The sequence below is a fragment of the Xyrauchen texanus genome, chromosome 7, assembly GCF_025860055.1.
Source record: "Xyrauchen texanus isolate HMW12.3.18 chromosome 7, RBS_HiC_50CHRs, whole genome shotgun sequence".
In the NCBI taxonomy this organism is placed as follows: domain Eukaryota; kingdom Metazoa; phylum Chordata; class Actinopteri; order Cypriniformes; family Catostomidae; genus Xyrauchen; species Xyrauchen texanus.
In genome coordinates this window covers 42637053-42657677 of record NC_068282.1, presented here as the reverse complement: position 1 = coordinate 42657677, position 20625 = coordinate 42637053, and the positions used below count along the sequence as shown (strand labels likewise).

The 20625-nt window shown below is 36.7% G+C and overlaps 1 protein-coding gene across 1 annotated transcript; it reads right to left on the bottom strand.

Annotated features, from left to right (window-relative positions):
* Positions 1–1640: 1640 nt before the first annotated feature.
* On the bottom strand, positions 1641–20625 carry wiza (WIZ zinc finger a). The gene is made up of 10 exons (XM_052130358.1): positions 20572–20625; positions 19777–19891; positions 18589–19128; positions 16177–17088; positions 13218–13697; positions 10638–10949; positions 8297–8511; positions 7427–7721; positions 3403–3568; positions 1641–3304 (listed from the first exon to the last, which is right to left on the bottom strand). Exons 2-10 carry the CDS (start codon positions 19874–19876, stop codon positions 3115–3117), a joined length of 3210 nt encoding a protein of 1069 aa, XP_051986318.1. The 5' UTR covers positions 19877–19891; positions 20572–20625; the 3' UTR covers positions 1641–3114.

The window sequence follows — 20625 nt, the reverse complement described above, 5'->3', positions numbered from 1 at the left end:
TAAAAATTAAGGATCTGAATTCGCACATTTGGATTTCAGGTTTGATATAATTAAACTTCAAGTAAACATGTTCAATTTCAAATTCCAAAGGTACATAATTAATTCCACAGCACCTATATTGGGTATATAAGATCTGGGCTCTGACTGGGCCACTCCAAAAGGTGGATTTTCATTTTCTGAAGCCAGTAGTGGATTTACTTTGATGTTTAGGGTACTGAGCTTCAGCCGGTGCACAGTCACCCTGACATTATTCTGTAATATATCTTGATAAACTCGGAAATTAATTTTTCCCTAAAATATGGCAAGTGGTTCAATCCACAAATCAGCCCCAAATCATGATGCTTCCTCCACCACTTCATCGTTGCCATGATGTTTTCATGTGGTGCCCTTTTAACGCCATATGTAGTGCTGTGTGTTCGTCCCAAATTCAACCTTAGTTTCATCAGTCCACAAAACATTTTCCCAGTAGCGCTGTGGAGTGTCATGGTGATCTTTGCCAAACTTCAGGCATGCAGCAATGTTTTTGTTGGAAAGCAGCAACTTTTTCATTGTTAATCAAACATGCCTGTATAATATTTTCCATATTGTAGACTCATGAACAGAGATACTAACCAGTTCCAAATTGTTCAGTCATGTCTTTAGCTGTCACTCTAGGGTTCTTTATTTTTTTTACCTCATTGAGCATTCTGCGGTGTTCATTTTGAGTCATCTTTGCTGGATGGCCACTTCTAGGGAGAGTAGCCACAGTACTAAATCATCTCCATTTTTAGATACTTTGTCTTATTGTAGACAAATGAATATCTAAGCTCTCTGAAATAACTATTTGCAAAGCAACAATTCTTGATCCTATGTCTTCTGAGATCTCTTTTTCACAAGGCACGGTCCACATCAGCAGATGTTTTGCAAACTCAAAATGTTTTAATGTTTTTTTTTATAAGTCAAAGCTCTAAACCACACCTCCAATCTGGTTTCATTTATTGGATGCCAGGTTTGCCAATGCCTGTCTTTAATTAGCTTTTGTTGACATTATTGGCCTAGGGGTTCACATACTTTTTCCAACCTACACTGTGAATGTTTGAATGATGTATTCAATATGTAAAAGAACAATACAATAATCAGTGTTATTAGTTAAAACAGAGTTTGTTTGTTCATTATTGTAATTTAGATTAAGAACAAACCAGATTTTAAGACAAATTTATACATATAGGTAATTACAAAGGAATCACATACTTTTTCAATATACAAAATCTGTTATTACAGCCTGATAGAACACCATTCTACAAGTTCTTAATTTCACCTTGCTTCAACAATAGAGTACATAGAGTCATTGGTCCACTCAATATCCACTATAATTACCATCTCTCAGCACAACTGGTGTACACAGCCTCTTCACTGCTGGAAGCAGATGATATGCTTGAAACAGGAGGGCTTCATTAACCGAGGAATATGGCTTAGCAGACATCAAGTATTAAAAAGCTGCTTCAAGACTTCAAGGTCGACTGTGTGGATTTTGCAGAAACCATAAACTAAGCTGGTGGAAAAGGCCAATAACTGATAAATTGGCCGATAGTTTTGAAATTCTATTTATTGAATGTTGCATTTTTTTGTCTTACTACGAGCACAGACATAGAGGCTACAAAACTCATATTTTAAAATGTCTGTATTTCCAGCTCACACGATCACACAAGGGAAACAAAATATGCACTCTTACAATCAACTACAATGTATAACAATAAAAACACTATAAAAATGTACATTATCATATGGGCTAATAAACAATGTTTGAGCAGTAATTCATCAACAATAGATCCTCAATGATCTTCAACTGCCCTTTATTCCGGTATTATAAAAAACAGACTTTCAAAATCAACATGAACTCAACAATTATAAAAAGGTCACATAAATAAATCTTCAGTAATTTCTATGCTTCATAAGCCTTTCTTTTATTTATAACATTTCATATTAATAACCATGAATAAGTCCACAAAGTGTGACGGTGACAGAGACTTGGCTCAGTTACAATAACCTATCATTTAAAATTCACCAATTAGGCTTATTATAGCCTATCTATTCATCAGATGAAAGGTATTTGGCCACAGAGGAACACAAAGGGTAATAATATTATCAGCATTAATTTTTGCCGATAACCGATAGTTGCAAAAAGCAACTGAATTAATCGGTAAAATTGATATATCAGTCGGCCTCTCTTTAAAATCTCGGCAAAGCCTGAGACAAAGGAGTTGGTGAAAAGATAAGTCTCAAACATACAATTTCCACATTTTGAAAAGTTGAAGTGTGTCATTTTTGCACCACTCGCAGCACCAAAAGAAATTGCAACAATGACTGTTTTCATACAGGTTTCCCAAAAACTCCATCTGTCATCAGTCAAAAAACAGGAAGCCCGCTGTCTACTAATTAAACTAGTATTGTTAGGAAAAACACCCCCAAAATTCATTAGTCAAGACAAGAAATTTAATGTTGAGATCACACGACATGGCTTGACTTCTCTGTAGTGCTGGTTTCTTAAAGACAGCCTGATTTATATAAAGCCTGAAACAATTTTCATTAATACATACATAAATCTGATGTAATCCATTTGATTGGACTTGTCGGCACTGAAGAATCTGAAATCATTTTTCACTTATGTGAAGAGCAATGTTATTCCAAATTCTACTATTTTAAAATCAAAAACCAAATCCTGGTCAACATGTATTCATTTGTTCATAAAACAATAAAACCTTCTTAAAAACTCAACTTGAGCACCAATGCAAACGTTCCTTACATACAGTACAAAACAACAGGTTTGAAATCTTTTTAACCAAGAAAATACCAGCTAAAATGTGATAACATTATAAACATTCAAATACATTCAGATAAATCACTGGAAAACACTTGACAGATAGGAAAGGCTGTGGTCATAATCGCTTTCAGTAGTGCTGTACAAACATTTTCATCTAAAAGTAAAAACAAAATAGCTAAAAGTTTAAAACAAAACAGTATTACAATTGACAGTTATGGTCTAGGAAATAAAGGCATATCTGCAGGAAAGAGTCAGTGTAGTGTAGCTGCATAATTTCAAACTTATGAAAAGAAAGACCACAGCAGAGAGAGCATCTACATAGCCTGTGGGCCGATAAGAAGTGGTGCTTCTGTGTGGGTGAGAGGAGACTGTACGGGACCCCTGCTTTCACTCGACTGGGGTGATGAGGTTGAATTCTTTTTGAGCTTGAGGATGTGTTGCTGTAAGTGCATGACCCAGTCCTCCTGTATGGAGAGTGGTCCTTCGAAAACCTCCTCACAGAACCTAAGAAATAAAACATTTTATTATTATATTTAAAATTTCAAACACAAAAAAACTATACACAAACATGAGTTAAAAGGGCAGCAATGGCTTGAGCTCACCTGCACTTGAGAGAGTACACCTTCCCTACCAGCTTTACCAGGCTGGTCTCTGGTGGTCTAGGCACCAAGGATGGAATGTTTCCTACCCGAGAAGGCTTTGAAGGTTCGGTCTCCCCTGATATGCCCTCACGGTGGGATGAATGCTTAGTAGAACGCCGTTCAGAGCCTAAGACATAGAGAAAGAGATTTGATTCAGGCTGTAAACTGGTTGTTACTTCATGCTTATAAGGTCCTTTATTAACCGTTTTATATCAGTTAAAATTTGTTGGGGTCACAGAGAGAGACCCTCACTATGCATATTCATTTTCATTATTGGCTAAAACAAAAACAATTTTTGGATTTGGGGTTGGCGGTATGAGCAAAATCTAATATCACAGTAAGAAAAATTCTATATCACAGCGGTATACTTTATATCTTAAAGTTATTTTTGCTGGAAATTCAATAGAATATAGTTCATAAATTCAGATTTTTGATTGGATATACCACATTTTAAGCTGTTGTAAATTGGCTGAAAAATACTTGCCTATGATTGAAGGTCATTTGAATTCTATATTAATGCTGCAAGTTGTAACATTGCTCAGGAACTGAAAACAAATATTTTGTGCCTAATAACTCTACTTAAAAAATGTTTCAGGTTCAATACATATGAAGCTCAATCAACAGTATTTTTGGCAAAATGTCAATTACCACAAAAAATAATGTAGATTTCCCTTGTTTATAAAAAAAAAAAAAAACACGGTTACATTAAGTTACAATGGTAGTGAATGTTTATGGATTGGCCCCATTCACTTAGTCTAACCGCAACTTAGTCTAACCTTTTTAATGTTACCTAACTGTTTTTTATTTTAAATAAACAATGGAAACGTTTAAATTATTTTTGTGCTTATCAACATGCTACAAGTGGTGTTGAATGAGCTTAAGGCTATGTCCACACCAATACGTTTTCATTTGAAAATGCATCTTTTTCTCTACGTTTTGGCCTTCTGTACACACTGAGATGGCATTTTTGTCATGGTTTTTTGAAAACGCTGTCTTTGCGTTTGAGTCGACAGGGAAAATGGAGATATCTGAAAATAATGACGTATTTGTTGTCATGTGATCCATTCAACCCAAATCAGTATGTCTGATATCCACTTTGATAGCATTGTTGAGGATTAATGTCACTTTGTACAACCTTTACATTGCATTCCTTCAAAGGCGATGGGAAGTTTTACTTGGAATTGCGTTTTAGACTGTACATGGAACAGCAATTTTTTTTGGCATGCGTAGTAAGGGGATTAAAGAGTTTTCATGGTGAGGACCAGAACATTTTGGAAAACTTTTGAAAACGGCAGTGTGGACATTGGAAAACGAAAACTTATTTTTAAATATATCCAGATTAATGTAGACATACCCCAACTCATATTGAACATTCCTTAATTACTTCTTGTTCACCTGTTTGGGATGTTTATTTATCTTCTGTTTATTTTTGCATTTTTCCATGTTTCTTTATTGCTCTCACATGTAATATCAAAGTTGTCCTGTCCACTAATAGCTTAAGCAAATATATCTGCCACAGTATAACCGGTTAACACATTTCGCATTTCTTCACTCTCTGCATATTACACACAGTCATACCACTCAGCCCTCTCTTGGAGCCCTTCACCTTAAAGGAATATTCTGGGTTCAATACAAGTTAAGCTATTTGTGGCATAATAATGATTACCACACACATGTATTTTTACTTACCCCTCCCTTTTCTACAAAAAAAAACAAAAAAGCTAAATTCTGGGTTACAGTGAGGCACTTACAATGGAAGTGATTTGGGCCAATCCGTAAACGTTAAAATACTTCAAAGGTATAACCACAAGACATGAACAGTATACGCATGAACATGGTTTTAGTGTGATAAAATAGCTTACTAAACTTTTCTGTTAAGTTATGGCCAATTTTACAACTTCGTTGCCATGATGATGTAATGACAACAAACCATAAAACCCACAAATGACTGAAAAATTATGATAAACAACTTTTCAGTTTTAACAGAAGAATTCAAGTAAGTGCTTTTATAAAATTATAAGCTTCACATCTGCCTTTTAAACCCTCATAAAATTGGCCCCATTCACTTCCATTTTGAGTATCTCACTATAACCTAAATTTTTGCTTTTATAAAGAAAAGGAGCGATGAGTTGAAATAATTTTTTGTAGTGATCAAGATTATACCACAAATGCTTTCGATTGAGGTCAACTTGTGTTGACCCCAGAATATTCCTTCAAGCAAGAAATACATATTGGTGTCCAAAGGTTAGAGACCATGCTTTTATTTTGCATTATTTTCTAATTAATAAAAGAAATGGCATTACAAATCCTATTTTCAGCATAACAATAAAGGTGAAAAAAAGTAGGGCTGCACGATTTGGGGAAAATGTCATATTGCGATTATTGAGGCTAATATTGCGATATGCGATTGCAATATAATAAACAAATAGTATCAAGAGTCAACTTGCTTGGTTATCAAGGAAAATGCACAAATAGATTACTGATAATGCTGAAATGTGTATTTCTCAACTCAAACATACAAACTAGCAACAAAAATAGCTTTAAATGAACTGTTTTCAAATTAATAATCTATTTTTAATCAATTAAATAATATCTTTACATTACTGCAAACTTGTTATTTTCTCAATATTACACCTAAATAAAATGGAACAATAAATAAGAACATACAAATATTCATGAAATTAAGATTGTCCAAACAAACAGGGACATTTAAGCAGGATGTAACATGTACTTTCTATAAACTCTTTTGAAAAGGAAACTGGATAGAAAATCAATAATATAATATAAATATAATATCAAACCACTTTTTTAAATGACCAACTCATATTTTCAAATCCTCTTTCTAAAAAGCTCTACTTATCGCTGGTATCTCTTGTCCAGTGTGTGGATCATTTTCTGAAACCTCACTTTTCTCTGTGCTGTTTCAGGTGCTGATATAAATTTGTCGTGTTGCCACATGATGTAGCAATTAAAATTTTGCACAGTACCTCTCTCTGCTCAGCGTCAGTTATCTTAAAGCCAAAATATCGCCATATCACCAGGGTTTTTCCTGGTTTTAAATGAGGCGGAGGTGGTACCATACTGATCAAAAAAGTGATGTTAAAAACACGTAAACATTGGCTTTGCATTAATACACTACTAATGACCTGGCAACAGAATACTAGTGTTAATTTGGTCAGCTGTTTTTTTTATTATTTAATCTTAATCCTGTCAAATGTCCATTTTAGTGTTGATCATATTTAGTCGAAGTTTAGACATTTAGACGTTGCGAGCTGCAGACAGCGGGGGTGAGAGACTAGCGTCTCCGTGTTAGATTTTGCATCAGCCGGCGGAACTTTAAATCTCTCCCGCTCAGATTGGGTCTCTTCCGCGACTGGTTGAAGCAGATCTGACCACACAGAGAGACAGTTTTGGAGTTTGTGTTTATTTAGATAAATATCTGAAGCTTAATTAAGGATGAAATAAAGATATATCGCCATGCTGTGATAAGTGTTTCTATCAGACACTCGAGCTGCAGTGCTCCTCTCATCTCACATGTCATCATTATAGACTGGTCATCTTTTTATTAGCTGTGTACAAAATGGGCTGTCACGTCCACACATGCACTTATTTATTTAATAAATTCACAGCATTTTGCCGTCATATAATCGCACAGGCTGACATTGCGATTGCGATATCATTAATCATGCAGCACTAGTGAAAATTTAATCAAAAATATTCTACTTAATTTCAGAAATTCGTAGTATTTCGCTTAAAATGGCCACGTGCACTCGAGCTGGCATTGACTCCAAGAGGGATCCATATTATACAGTATGATTTAAGAATGTTCAAAACAGCATCTTGTATATTCAGACATGTTGTGCAAAAATATTAACAATATCAGTCACAAATTTGATTAGTGGCCAAAATAATTGTGAATAATTGTGGTTTCAAAGACAGACCCCACTGTATAAACACAGATTAAATATATTTGTATATAACCTACCTCTAGGTGAACGAACGGCAAATTCACTGCGGGCCGTGGTGGTCTGAATCAGGCTGTCTGAAGACAGTGGAGCTTCACCCTGTGAGGGGCGTTTCCTGTGCTGTGGTGAGGAGGAGTGGCTCAGCCCTGCTTTGCCCTCTCTAGCAGGTGCCACTCCCATAGGTCCTTTGGAGAGCTGGGATACCTGGGGCTGAACTGCAGAGACTCGAGCTGCTGATGAAGCTTTCTGAGAACCAAGACGGACATCCTCAGAGTCTGAGGAAGGGTATGGAGAAGAGGAGCTTCTTCTAGAGCCCTTAAACAGAGGGAAGCAAAAATACTTTCTTGTGAATATCAACGATACACTGAATTGTAAAAATGTTTTAACCCTACTATTCTATTAAAGAAGGGCCGCTCACTGTTTGCGGTCAAAATTATATATATTTTAAGAAATTGTAAAATTTCTTCTTCCCTGAAGTAAAAATAATAAAATGATCCACTTCTTTTGGGATTTATTTTTTTTAGATCTTATTTTCATATACATTTCACCATTCATTTGCATATGCAAATAAGCAAATTTCTGAAACTTCACTACATTAAAAACCAACACTTTCATTTCAAATGAAGAAAACATGAGAATGTGTCATGTATTGGGGGCAGACTGCAGCCATCTGAAGAAAAAAAATAAAAATAACATGACTTGAAAATCATAAAATTATGCATGTTTTATAGTCTCACCCCTTCTTTCCATGTGTGTTTGTTCTACATTGTGGCTTGTATTACTCAAAGACAAATGTGGTTTAGTTGGAATAAAAAAAAAATAAATAAATAAATAAATAAATAAATAAATTATTGTTGTCTTTCTAAACAAGGCTGTTGATGTAGACTCACCTTCTTGACAAAAGGCAGGTGCCCCTGCATGTAGCGTTTGTGGAGCTCTGCTACTTTCTCCGGTTCACTCTGCATCCAGGCAGTCAGGGTTTCAATAGGTGAGCCAATGATTTTCCAATCCACTCCCTGCTGCCTAAGATGGGCCCTTGCATGGCTGGCCAGTGCCTTTCGATTTTCAAAATCAAAACCACATAGTTCACAGGTGGCATCACAGCCTGTAGCACAGAGGTAAAAGAGTGGAGAACAAAACAAGATATGACACAGAGTTGACAAAAAAACATCTTGGCATCAACAATAATCTCTGGATGCACTCTAGTTACACTGTGGCACAGAATGGATTTCAGGGAATATGGTTCATTCAGTTCCATGGTCATTTGGGCCTGAATACAGTTGCAGTCATAAGCTTATATGCACTTAGGTTGAAGTAAAACTAATTTTTTAACCACTCCACAGATTTTATAGTAACAAACTATAGTTTTGGCAAGTTGTTTAGGACATCTACTCTGTGCATGACATAAGTAATTGTTCCAAAAATTGTTAACAGACAGATTGTTTCACTTTTAATTGACTATATCACAATTCCAGTGGGTAAAAAGTTAACTGTGCCTTTAGGCAGCTTGGAAAATTCTTGTGGATATATTTGAAGGTCTACCTTCAAACTCAGTGCCTCTCTGCTTGACATCATGGGAAAATCAATAGAAATCAGCCAAGACCTCAGAAAAATAACTGCAGACCTCCAGCAATTTCCAAACGACTGAAGGTACCACGTTCATCTATACAAACAATAGTACGCAAGTATTAACACACTAAGGAAGGAGACGCATTCTGTCACCTAGAGATGAACGTAGTTTGGTGCGAAAAGTGTAAATCAAATCGCAGAAAAACAGCAAATTACCTTTTGAAGGTGCTGGAGAAGACAGGTAGACAAGTATCTATATCCACAGTAAACGAGTCCTATATTGACATGACCTGAAAGGCTCACAGCCACAGCTTCAAAACCACCATAAACAAGCCAGACCAAGTGCAGATTGGGACTAAGGTCTTAATTTTTGGAGAAATGTCCTCTGGTCTGATAAAACAAAAATGTTTAGCCATAATTGTCATCGTTATGTTTGAAGGAAAAAGGGTGAAGCTTGCAAGCCAAAGAACACCATCCCAACCGTGAAGCATGGGGTTGGATGCATGTTGTGGGGGTGCTTTGCTGCAGGAGGGACTGGTGCACTTCACAAAATAGATGGCATTATGAGGAAGAAAAAATTCGCAAATGGACTTCAAAATGGACAATTACCCCCAAGCATACCTCCAAAGTTGTGTTAAAATGGCTTAAGGAAAACAAAGTCAAGGTATTGGAGCGGCCATCACAAAGCCCTGACCTCAATCCAATTTGTGGGCAGAACTACAAAAGTGTTTGCAAACAAGGAGGCCTACAAACCTGACTCAGTAACACCAGTTCTGTCTGGAGGAATGGGCCAAAATTCCAGCAACTTATTGTGAGAAGCTTGTGGAAGGCAACCTAAAACATTTGATCCAAGTTAAACAATGCTATGGCAATGCTACCAAATACTAACAAAGTGTATGGAAACTTCTGACCCATTGGGAATGTGATGAAAGAAATAAAAGCTAAAATAAATAATTCTCTCTAATATTATTCTGACATTTCACATTCTTAAAATAGTGATCCTAACTGACCAAAGACAGAGAATGTTTTCTATGACTAAATGTCAGGAATTGTGAGTCAATGTAAAAAACTGAGTTTAAATGTATTTGGCTAAGGTGCATGTAAACTTCTGACTTCAACTGTATATAAAAAAATATAAACATATTTGTAATGTAATAATAGCATACTGCACAGAACATATACTGCCTAGTATTTATTAAAAATGGTATGTAAAACACTTTACAGCATCTAATGATATCGGTTTCAAAACAGTAGTATGCTACATATGTCACATGATCTCACGACATTGCAGAATTAATTCAGCGAGTGGTGTCCAGCCATTTAATTAATGTTATTTTTAAACTTTAGTACAAGTTTTGTTTAAATATTTCTTTATACATTTTGGCCCCCCAGTTAAATAATAAGTCAGGAATGAAATGTTAAACGTTGCAGTTGATCCTGCTTAGAGTTCATTCTGGAAATGGAAAATCAAGTTGATTGCACTACATTACAGTACCCACCGCAGTGTGCTCTGGTTCTAAACTTAACATTTTGGCAAATATAGAATGTAATTTGGGTATTCGTTTACTTTCATAAATATTATATAGTAAGCAAATTGTCTTGTGTGCATTTTTAGTTAGTTGCTATGAAACAAACAAGTGACATGTAACATGCTCTGCATACTTGTAGTCGTGTTGTCTGAGGCAGTTTTCTCAGGTGATGGAGTAACCGCGCAGGGTGAGGATGCTGGCCTTTTCCACTGTACTGCTGCCCCAACGCCATGTTCCGGTTTGACCGCTGATGCCTTTTCAGTGCCCTCCCTCTTCATGAGCTCATATAGGGCTTTTATTGGCGGCACCTTCAAGGACCACTTTACACCAAGCTGTCGTAAGTGACCCCGTGCATGACAGGAGAAGGCTTTACGAGTATCAAACATCTCGCCACAGTAGTCACAGCACACAAACTGAGTGGAGTCTTGCTGCTCGGGCTTAGGGGCTGTGGAAGGTGATAAACTTCAGTTATGAACAGAAAAAATTTAAACTAAGAGATTCATATTACAACATAAGAAAACTAGTAATTGGATTGAAGATTTTTAACTGTCATTTAAAGTTTGACAAACAATGGACATTATTTGAAGGTAGATTAGCATTTCCCAAAAGAAATACCACTGCTTTTAAGGCACCATAGTGGCTTAAATGTATGTTTAAATTGTAGATCTAAATGAAATGCAGCGCTTTTGACGCTGTGATGACACTCAGCACTCATCTTGCTTTCGGTTGACTGTGCAAGGGAATCAGCACCTAGTGCCATTCAATTTCAATTGTATGTAGACTTGCATCAAATGGATATCTTTCACGGTTTCATCACAACTGGCTGTTTACTCTCCATTTTGTGACATATTACATTACATATTAGACAGTTTATGTTTTCTGAGCTGCCTTTGCAGTGGCTATAAAGAGTTAAATAGATGTAAAAAAGGAAAACCAAAAATTGGATTTAAGAAATAAGACCAATTGGAATTACAATGCAAATATTACAATGAGGCCATCATTGTCTGCAGTCTGATTACAAAGCATTCCTTAGATTACATAAATTAAATTAATGTACTCTAATTACTTTTACATCAAAAAGTAGTGTAACACAAAAATTCCAGTTACTTTAAATTATTTTTAAACAAATTATATTCAGATACACTGCCTTGCCAAAAAAAAAGTTGCATACACTAATAGTGATCCTATCATTTTTTTTGGACCATCTTTAGCTTTGATTACGGCGTGCATTCTTCATGGCATTGTTTCGACAACCTTATGCAACGTCACAACATTTATTTCCATATAGAGTTGCATTAATAAACAAGTGGCTTTCTTGTGGCTTCACAGCTGTTTAGTCCCAATCCTTTAAGCTCTTGTTGCATTGTGCTTGTGGAAATCCTCTTACTTTCACCATTAAACAGCCGTGAGTTTTACTGTTGATTTTTTACGATGTGACTAAGCGTTTTAGTGATCTCCGATCATGATCATTCAAGACTTTTTCTGACCACATTTGTTCTGTGAAGCTGATGGTTCACCACTATCCTTCCAGGTTTTAATAATGCATTGGACAGTAGGGGCCTGGGTAGCTTAGCGAATAAAGATGCTGCCTACCACCCCTGGAGTCGCAAGTTCGAATCCAGGGCGTGCGGAGTGACTCCAGACAACTCCAGTGACAACCAAATTGGCCCGGTTGCTAGGGACAGTCACATGGGGTAACCTCCTCATGTTTGCTATAATGTGGTCTGCTCTCGGTGGGGCATGTGGCGAGTTGTGCGTGGATGCCGCGGAGAATAGCGTGATGCCTCCACACACGCAATGTCTCTGCGGTAACGCACTCAACAAGCCATGTGATAAGATGCGTGGATTGACGGTCTCAGACACGGAGGCAACTGAGATTCGTCCTCCGCCACCCAGATTGAGGCGAGTCACTACGCCACCACGAGGACATTGGGGGAAAACAAATGTATGTATTGGACAGTTCTTAACCCAATTCCAATGATTTCAGCAAACTCCTTCGTTGTTTTCTTTGCTTGATGCAGGCCAATTATTTGCCCCTTTTGAAACAGAGTAACATATTTTCCACGACCATGGGATTCGTCCTCCGACATGGTTGTTTAAGAAATGAGAAGCTACATACTGCATCAGATATGGTTAAAAGAATTGTTGCCAGCTGAAACATATTAATCACTGCAATAATGATCCAATGACAGGCTCTTAAAAATCTACTTATTTAAATCCAAATGGCGACTTTTTCTTTTGGCCAGGCAGTGTATTTCAAGTCATGCGTCTCTGCATGTTTTCTGACAGCTGAAGGGCATACACCTCCTAAAATGTATTGTAAGGGAGAAACATTGACTTGCAACAATGAACAAGGAGAAAATATAGAATATATTTTACATTTGTTTAAAAAATATATAGCACACCTAAAGCTGAACTGATCTACAAAAAGTTTGAATTGAGTCTGCGGTCAATGGGTTTGAACTAATTAAATTAAATGCCAGAGATTTTGAGCAGTATGGTGTGGGAACACATTTGTGAGATTTAGCCTGGAGTGGGAAACTTTTTTGAAAGCAAGAGTGGTTGCGTTCACTCCAGTGCCAAGACTGCTTCGATATCGCTCCATCACAAGCATAACATGTTAACAGCCCATAATGCAATTTCATGCAAGTAAGAATTCACCAATTGTAAAAGGAATTGTATAAAGGAATAGCACAGTAATTATGTTACGCACCAGTCACTAGTGGTTTAACTGTGGTGGGACTAGACACATTCTGGGATGGTAAAGGGATGGTTGGTGTGCTTTGTGGCTTGTGAGACTCTAAGATAGAGATATCAACTTCCATAGGCTCATCCTTTGGTGTTGGGACCACAGTCCTATTGCCTTTCCTGGCCTTCGGGACTTTGTGAGGAACAGGAGGAGAAGAGGACGTCTGGGTAAGGGGTTTAGGAGATGAGGGAAGATATGGTACAGTGGACGGTACAGAGGTGGATGCAGGTGGGGGCAGTGAAGGTGATCCCAGGGGTTTGAGAGAACCAGCAGGAGCATCACGGCGGGTCATCACTTCTCGCAGAGTGGCCATTGGAGACCCACGGACAGTCCACTCAGTGATGCCCAGCTGTCGCAGGTGGTAGCGGGCATGACTGGCCAAGCTCTGACTCTTCTTAAACTTCTCGTGACAGAACTCACATTTGACACCTTTCGATGATTCACCTTGGATGTAAGAAAGAATAATAGTATCATGGGTAGACAATGATAGAGGTCACAACCTTAGAAATTAAGAATATAGATTTTTTTTATTATTGGATGCAGATTTATGTCATAGGACATCTTTCTTAAAACACATTTCTTAAATCTTGCAGTTTTAAGGTCTATTCACATTGAGTCCATAAAAAGATGAAACTAAAACCGATTTCACTCCTGTACAGTAGATGGCACTGTTGTTATACCAGTCTCCTTTCTGAACCCTTCAGCTGTTAGAGATTAATATAATAAATGCAGTTAAAGCATTTATTTTCCTAATTTAGCATAAATACATTATGTTCTTTCCATGATGTTGATGCATTTTGAGGAGTATATAATGTGTTTATTATGCAAGTGAGATGAGTAAAAAGCGCTTTCATATTTATTTGCAAATTTATTTTACTACATGCAAGTCTATATTCCAGACTCCCAAGCTCAATTTCTCTTTTATAATGCCTGGATAATATAACACAAGGTACAGTGATATAAATATATGTGGAATAATGTACACTGAGAATAACATTATAGTATAAAATATGATGTATACATAAAAATTTATATAAAAAGAAAACACTGCTCATGGTCTTTTCTTTATTGAAATTATTGCAATAATTTGTTATATTGTCCTTGCAATAAAAAAAGCAGTGTGGGTCTGCAATTTGTTTGTTGAAAACATTGCATGTAACAAATCTTTTTATGGGATATTTTACTACGATCTTAGAGCAAACGAATTGCCAAACCTTGCTGCTATTTTTGAGGCCATGAGAATATGCAGTGACATTGATATACATATTAAATAATGTACATTAAGACAAAAAAACCATGAGCAAATTTTCAAAAACAGACCTGGTTTATGTTTGCAGTACAAAGGGTTCATGAACTGGAACTATTTATTTTTAAGTATAGAATTTTCTCAGTGTATATCAGCTGCACATCCAATGCCGGTGTTTACCAGTTGATTAGCGCCACCAACACTCTGGATTGAGCAGCTGCAGCGACTCTGGAAAATGACAAAAAGCTATTTTCTCATTGGTCAGTGAATTTTCATCGGAGTCCGAAGAAAATAAAAAAATTAATCGGACAACTCTCTGTAAAAAAAAAAACTTTTAATTGTCGGCAGACGATTTGTCGGACCTGCTGTGAATAGCACCATCGGAATACAATGTTACATTCAAAATGAACAATCGCACCGATAAAACGGTGTTGGTGTGAACAGGCCTTTAAATCTGCTTTAAACAAGACCAGTATAGGGGTGAATCCAGTAGAAACTGTAAACTGGTAGAACCTTGTCAATTGGAATAAATGTTTGGATGTGGAAAACTCTACCGTATTGTAAGGAGTGTTATTACATCTTACTGTCAATGATCATGTTAACATGCATGATCTTACCCCGATTGCTGTATTTTCTGCAAGTAAAGTCACACCTGAATATAAGTTGCACCTGGTTAAAATCGCATTGTTGAGATGGAAAAACACAAATAAGTTGCATTTGTGTATAAGTTGCACTGACAAAGGTTACATTAGGACCTGGGATTAGCACCCAATTTCCCTTCGGCCACTCAACATGTCAAAGCGCGCTCCGTGAAGGTTACCTCAGAGAGATTACTGGGAGGTTTGCTTCAAAATCAAAGTAAACACTTATGTTCAACTAAAAAGAGTGAAGCATAATTTTATTGGACTAAAATCAGAATTATTTCTTTTTGAGCCATTATTTTTTTTATTGCAATTTGAAAGGCTGTTCAAATAAATTCAAACAAATCTTAAAATTTGTGCTTATGTTATTTTGGACATTGTTTCAAGTCAAATGGACTTATCATAATTTTTTCTGTTGCTTTTGAATCACTTTCTGTAAAAATGTGTACAATGCAATCTATGCCATTATTTAACAAAATGTCAAGAAAAAAAAAAATCATTTCTTTGTTTAATTAATAAATTCTTTTAATTCGTACATTAAAAGGTGCACCAAGTAATGTTTTCCTCATTAAAAAAGCTGTACTACTTAAGAAATGAACTGTAATTTTGAAACGCATGTAGGAAATCATGACCACTCACATTAAAATGAAGACTTCAGTCATATCAGTAACATTATAAAAGCTGTTATTCTACATGGAGAGGGTCCGCACATGGGGGCTGCCATGTTAGAATCACATGACCAGCCAATATTACTCGCTTGATCTGAGTAACCATTCTACACTTTCACTCATTGATTAAAGTAATCATGGCTGATTGTGAATTTTTACATTGTCATCAGTAAAAAACTATTGCGTTTGAATGTTGCTGCATCCAGGCCACTAGGTGTCAGTGTAAGTCTAAGGGGCTAGATGAACAAGAACTTACTTAATGCACCTTTAATTGTAATAAACATTTAATTGTAAAATTTTGCTTATAATCGCCCAACAACAAATCACTCAAAAATAATAATTAAAATAATTGCAAAATACAATCTCACCTTGAGAGGGTGATTTAATTTCTTCATTTCCACTAAGGGTCATGCTCCCTGAATCATCTGGTGAACTTTTCTGCTTTTTGGTTGTGGTAGATGATTTCAATTCTGTTTTTCCACCAAGGCTCATGCACTCGGAATCATCTGGGGTAGTGTTCTGCTTTTTGGTTGAAGATGGTAATTTTGATGCAGCTTTCACGCTGAGGGTCATGCTCCCTGAAACATCTGGTGAACTTTTCTTCTTCTTGGTTGGAGTAGGCGATTTTGGTTCTGCTTTTGCACTAAGGGTCATGCACCCGGAGACATCCGGTGAACTTTTTTGCTTTTTGGTTGGGGTAGGTGATTTCAATTCTGCTTTTCCACCAAGGGTCATGCTCCCTAAAACATCTGGGGTAGTTTTCTGCTTTTTGGTTGAAGATGGTAATTTCAATGCAGCTTTTCCGCTGAGGGTCATGCTCCCTGAAACATCTGGTGAACTTTTCTTCTTCTTGGTTGGAGTAGGCAATTTCAGTTCCGTTTTTCTACCAAGTGACAGTTCCGAGACATCTGGAGAAAGTTTCTGCTTTTTCTTTGGGGGTGGTGTTGGATTCATGGAAATCAGTTCTTTAGATGAGACAGGGAAAAGAGAGGGATGTTTGCTGATGGCAGAAGAGGTGGAAGGAGTAGAGGAGAGTGAAGTATAATCCTCAAAAACGGATAACCCCTCCAGTTGCCCGGCAGTGGCCTTTTCCTGGAACTCCTCACTCTGAATGATTTTATGGAGGACCTCTATGGGAGCACCTTTTGAGTCCAAATTCACCCCAAACTGGCGCAGATGGGCCCGGGCATGACTGGAGAGACCTTTACGTGTCTCGTACCATGCTCCACACAATTCACACACATGGACATCATCCCTCGCTATGGAATTCATCATAGTTGCTGGTGAAAAAGCAGAACAACATTGCAAAATGGGTTAAAATGTTACAAACAGGTTTAGCTTTACTTAGCAGTTTAACTAGATTGCTTTATATAGCCCAGGAATTCTTTTCTTATAACATCTCCAACTTCCAAACACATACCAAAACACTCAAGAATTTTAAAAGGGTCAATAGCCAATTTTTTGCCCCCAAAACAATCATAATTTACTTTTTTTAAAAAGAAATGTTTTACACAAAACATTCTGTTCTGAAATGTGTCACACAAACCATTCAGGAACCTTGTTAAAAATAACTTCCAGTATGTTTACAGTATTTCCAGTAATTACAGTGTGTTCTCATTAGGGTTGGGAATTGATACAAATTTCCCAATTAAATAATGATTCACAAGCTCTAAATTCGATTTGATTAATTTTGGTTTGTTTCAGCTCTAATGTCCCTTTTGCTTACATATTAAAGAAATTCTCTCCCAGCTAATGCTGTTAATTATACAGTGGACCTTCTAACTATTATATTACACAAATATTAATTTGACTAATTATATCTGATTCGTTTTTCTTCATTTTGGTCACATTTGGACTTTTTTGACTGAACAAATCCATGTATTCAATCAATATTTTTTTTGTTAGACGTTTATTTGCATCATTTGTACCATTTACAAGTATATACATTGATTTCTTGAACAAGTGCTAAAAACCGGTATTGTCTCTTGGTCTTCAAGACACGCCCACCTGCTGGTGATGCCAATCAGAAGATGGGGACACAATCCATGTTTTTTGGTTGTGTGTGATCCAAGAATTTTGGTTGAGGGTTCAGAGTTTTATGTGTGACGTATTGGGCACGCAAATTTCTTTTTGCCTCAAGACTCTGAATTTTAGGCGATGTGGCGGTCATTAATATACAGGTAATTCTAAGAGGATTTAAGTTGGCTGGAGCGCCCTCGTTTCATGAGTGGCACACGGAGATGGGCAGGGTAGCAGCATTGTAAGAAATGTAATATAGAGTGCGAAGTAACAGAGTTATTTAATAAAAAATGGGGCAACAATTTAGTCTTTTTAGAAAGTTCTCAGGGAGGGGCAGTGGTTTTCTCTTGTCAGTTTTTAAAATTTGTTTGTATTTCTGGTCGTGTATACTTTCATTTTGTGTTGGACCACTCCATATTTGTATTGGGGGGTGGGGGTTGGTACGGACATATAATTTGATTTAATTCCATTCTGTTCATTTACCAGTCAGTTGCCAAATACACACATTTTAATCGCTTGGCTTGAAATTTGGTTGCAAATGCGAGTAATTTCCTGTATTGTGCATAGAGTAATAGATCGATTTTGGGATTTAAGAATCTATATATCGAGATAGTTGAAATGAAGATTGTGATGCATCAGAAATCTCTATATATATTTTTTACAATATATAGATATGTACAATCAAATCTTTTCTCACAAAAGATCATGGAAAATTTGATTCCTCATGATATGACCCTCTTAAATGCTTTACTATTACTTACTTAAATTGAGTGGAGCGTCTGTTTCCTGAGGGGCCCAGAGGGGCTTGGCAATGGCCAGTGAGGAGGTAGTAGATGGACTGGCATCACTGAGACTGGACTCAACAGCCTTGGAGGGAGACGAGAATGAAGATGGTGTGGACACTGCAGTCAACTTTGACGAGGCTTTACGAGGTTTCACTACAGCCATAGGCGAAGAACGTGGACCAGACTTGACTGATCCTTTCACAGCAGTTGAGGAAGAGGAGGATATGGCATATTTTTTCTTAACAAGGTTGGATATTTTAATCTTTAGTTTTGGCCCAGTGTTCTTTTTGTTGCTGGGGGATTTGTGTTTGGACTTTTTAACAGTGCTGGGCTGAGTTTTGAGTTTGGGTAGAGTTCCACCTCGTTCTTTAATTAGCTGGCACAAGAGGTCTATTGGAGCTCCACTGCTGTCAGACACAGCCACGCCCAGCTGCCGGAGATGAGATCGGGCGTGACTGGAGAGACCTCGCCTTGTCTCAAAGTTGGTCCCACACCCCTCACAAACATGAATGCCTACTGTAAGAATGTGAAAGAGAATGCACAATGTGAAGAAACTTGTTTTGAGCTAACATTTGTTATCAAATAAAGCAGTTATAATTCTCGAGAATCTATAGTTTCCTTACCACAATATCAACATCATCCTATTCAACTTAAACAGGCAACCAAGTGTCAGTGATCTTTAAACGGCAAACAAATGTTTAATAAAATTAAAATGTACCCTATTTACTTTCTTACTCTATTTCTCTGCCCAGTGTTGTTTAAAACACATCAGTGCTTGTAATCCCAAATTAAGAATGTTTGACATTTCTTGTCTAATCTTTTATCAACATGTAATAACTTGCACTTGTATCTGAAATGTCCTTGCTTCTCGGCTGAAGTCACAAATCCCTAATACATTTTAAACTCCATCCCTCCAAAAACCTGGCTTCATTCTGGGGACAACGTTTATATTTTTTATATAAACGTTATACAACGTTATATTTTTGCTTGTTCAATATCCTGGTATCACTTGGAAATATTACAGATTATATGAGTAAAATGGGTTGCATTTCACATTGACTCAAATTAAGAAATGTACAGTCCTTAATATAAACTGAGCCTGTTTGTCAGAGTTGAGTTAATAGTCTAAATTCTGATCTTAAATTCAGTCTTTCATGTCCTTACAATCAGGGTTATCCATATCTTTATTTAAGTCTGACTGCAGAACCTCTATGGAAAAGGTAGCAGAGCTTTTCCTAGCGGTGTCTGGTGCTGTAATATCCATGGCTGGGACTTCCTCCTGGCACAAGGAGAGAAAAACAGATACGTTTAGACCATGCTGTTCTAAAAATTCTATTTATTTATTCATAGACAAGAAAAAAATAACACACAAAGATATTAATAATTCCGAACTTAAAAGATTAAAATTGTTTTATATTAGTAGGCCCAATATTACTACAGCCTAATAATAATTTTGAATTAGCTAACACTTTCATAAGAAGAAATTAAGAAAAATAAATTAATCAAAATGACATAAATTCTGTATCTATGTACTAACTCTGCAGTTGTGGCGGGAGTTATTGTTACCATGGTGAATTTATGCAAGGGAAATGTTTGTATACATCGTGTTACAATTGTGCAAAATTATTCCTTTACTTTTCTCGCTGAACATTTCTGCCTCTGTTTAAGAATAACGGCCAAACCTTAGGGGGAAAAATCGTTTATTTAAACCAAAACTGGGGTCGCTGGAGTTTGCTGGTAATGATACATTTCTCTGATAGTTTCATGTGTCAATTTTATGCACAACACAATGGACGCGCACATGCAGCTAGCACGAGCTAATTATTTATCACACACTGCGAATAAAATAAACACATTTGCTGGTGTGTAAATCCACAGAACATCTTATCCGGTGTGCCACATGTTGTATATCATATATATTTATATAAAAAAGTGAGAAGCAGTTAATGTTAAAATTACCTTAATGTGGCGAAATTTTGTTGTCACCAGGGTTTACAAGAGGGAAGGCAGGCA

What these genes read in the sequence shown, in the direction of transcription:
- wiza (XM_052130358.1), bottom strand. Translation starts at nt 19,876, where the DNA reads ATGGATATTACAGCACCAGACACCGCTAGGAAAAGCTCTGCTACCTTT. An exon ending in AATTAAATCACCCTCTCAAG is followed by an intron (nt 13,698 to 16,176) that starts GTGAGATTGTAT and finishes CTTACATCCAAG; the next exon opens with GTGAATCATCGAAAGGTGTC. An exon ending in TGCCGTTCGTTCACCTAGAG is followed by an intron (nt 3,569 to 7,426) that starts GTAGGTTATATA and finishes TCTATGTCTTAG; the next exon opens with GCTCTGAACGGCGTTCTACT.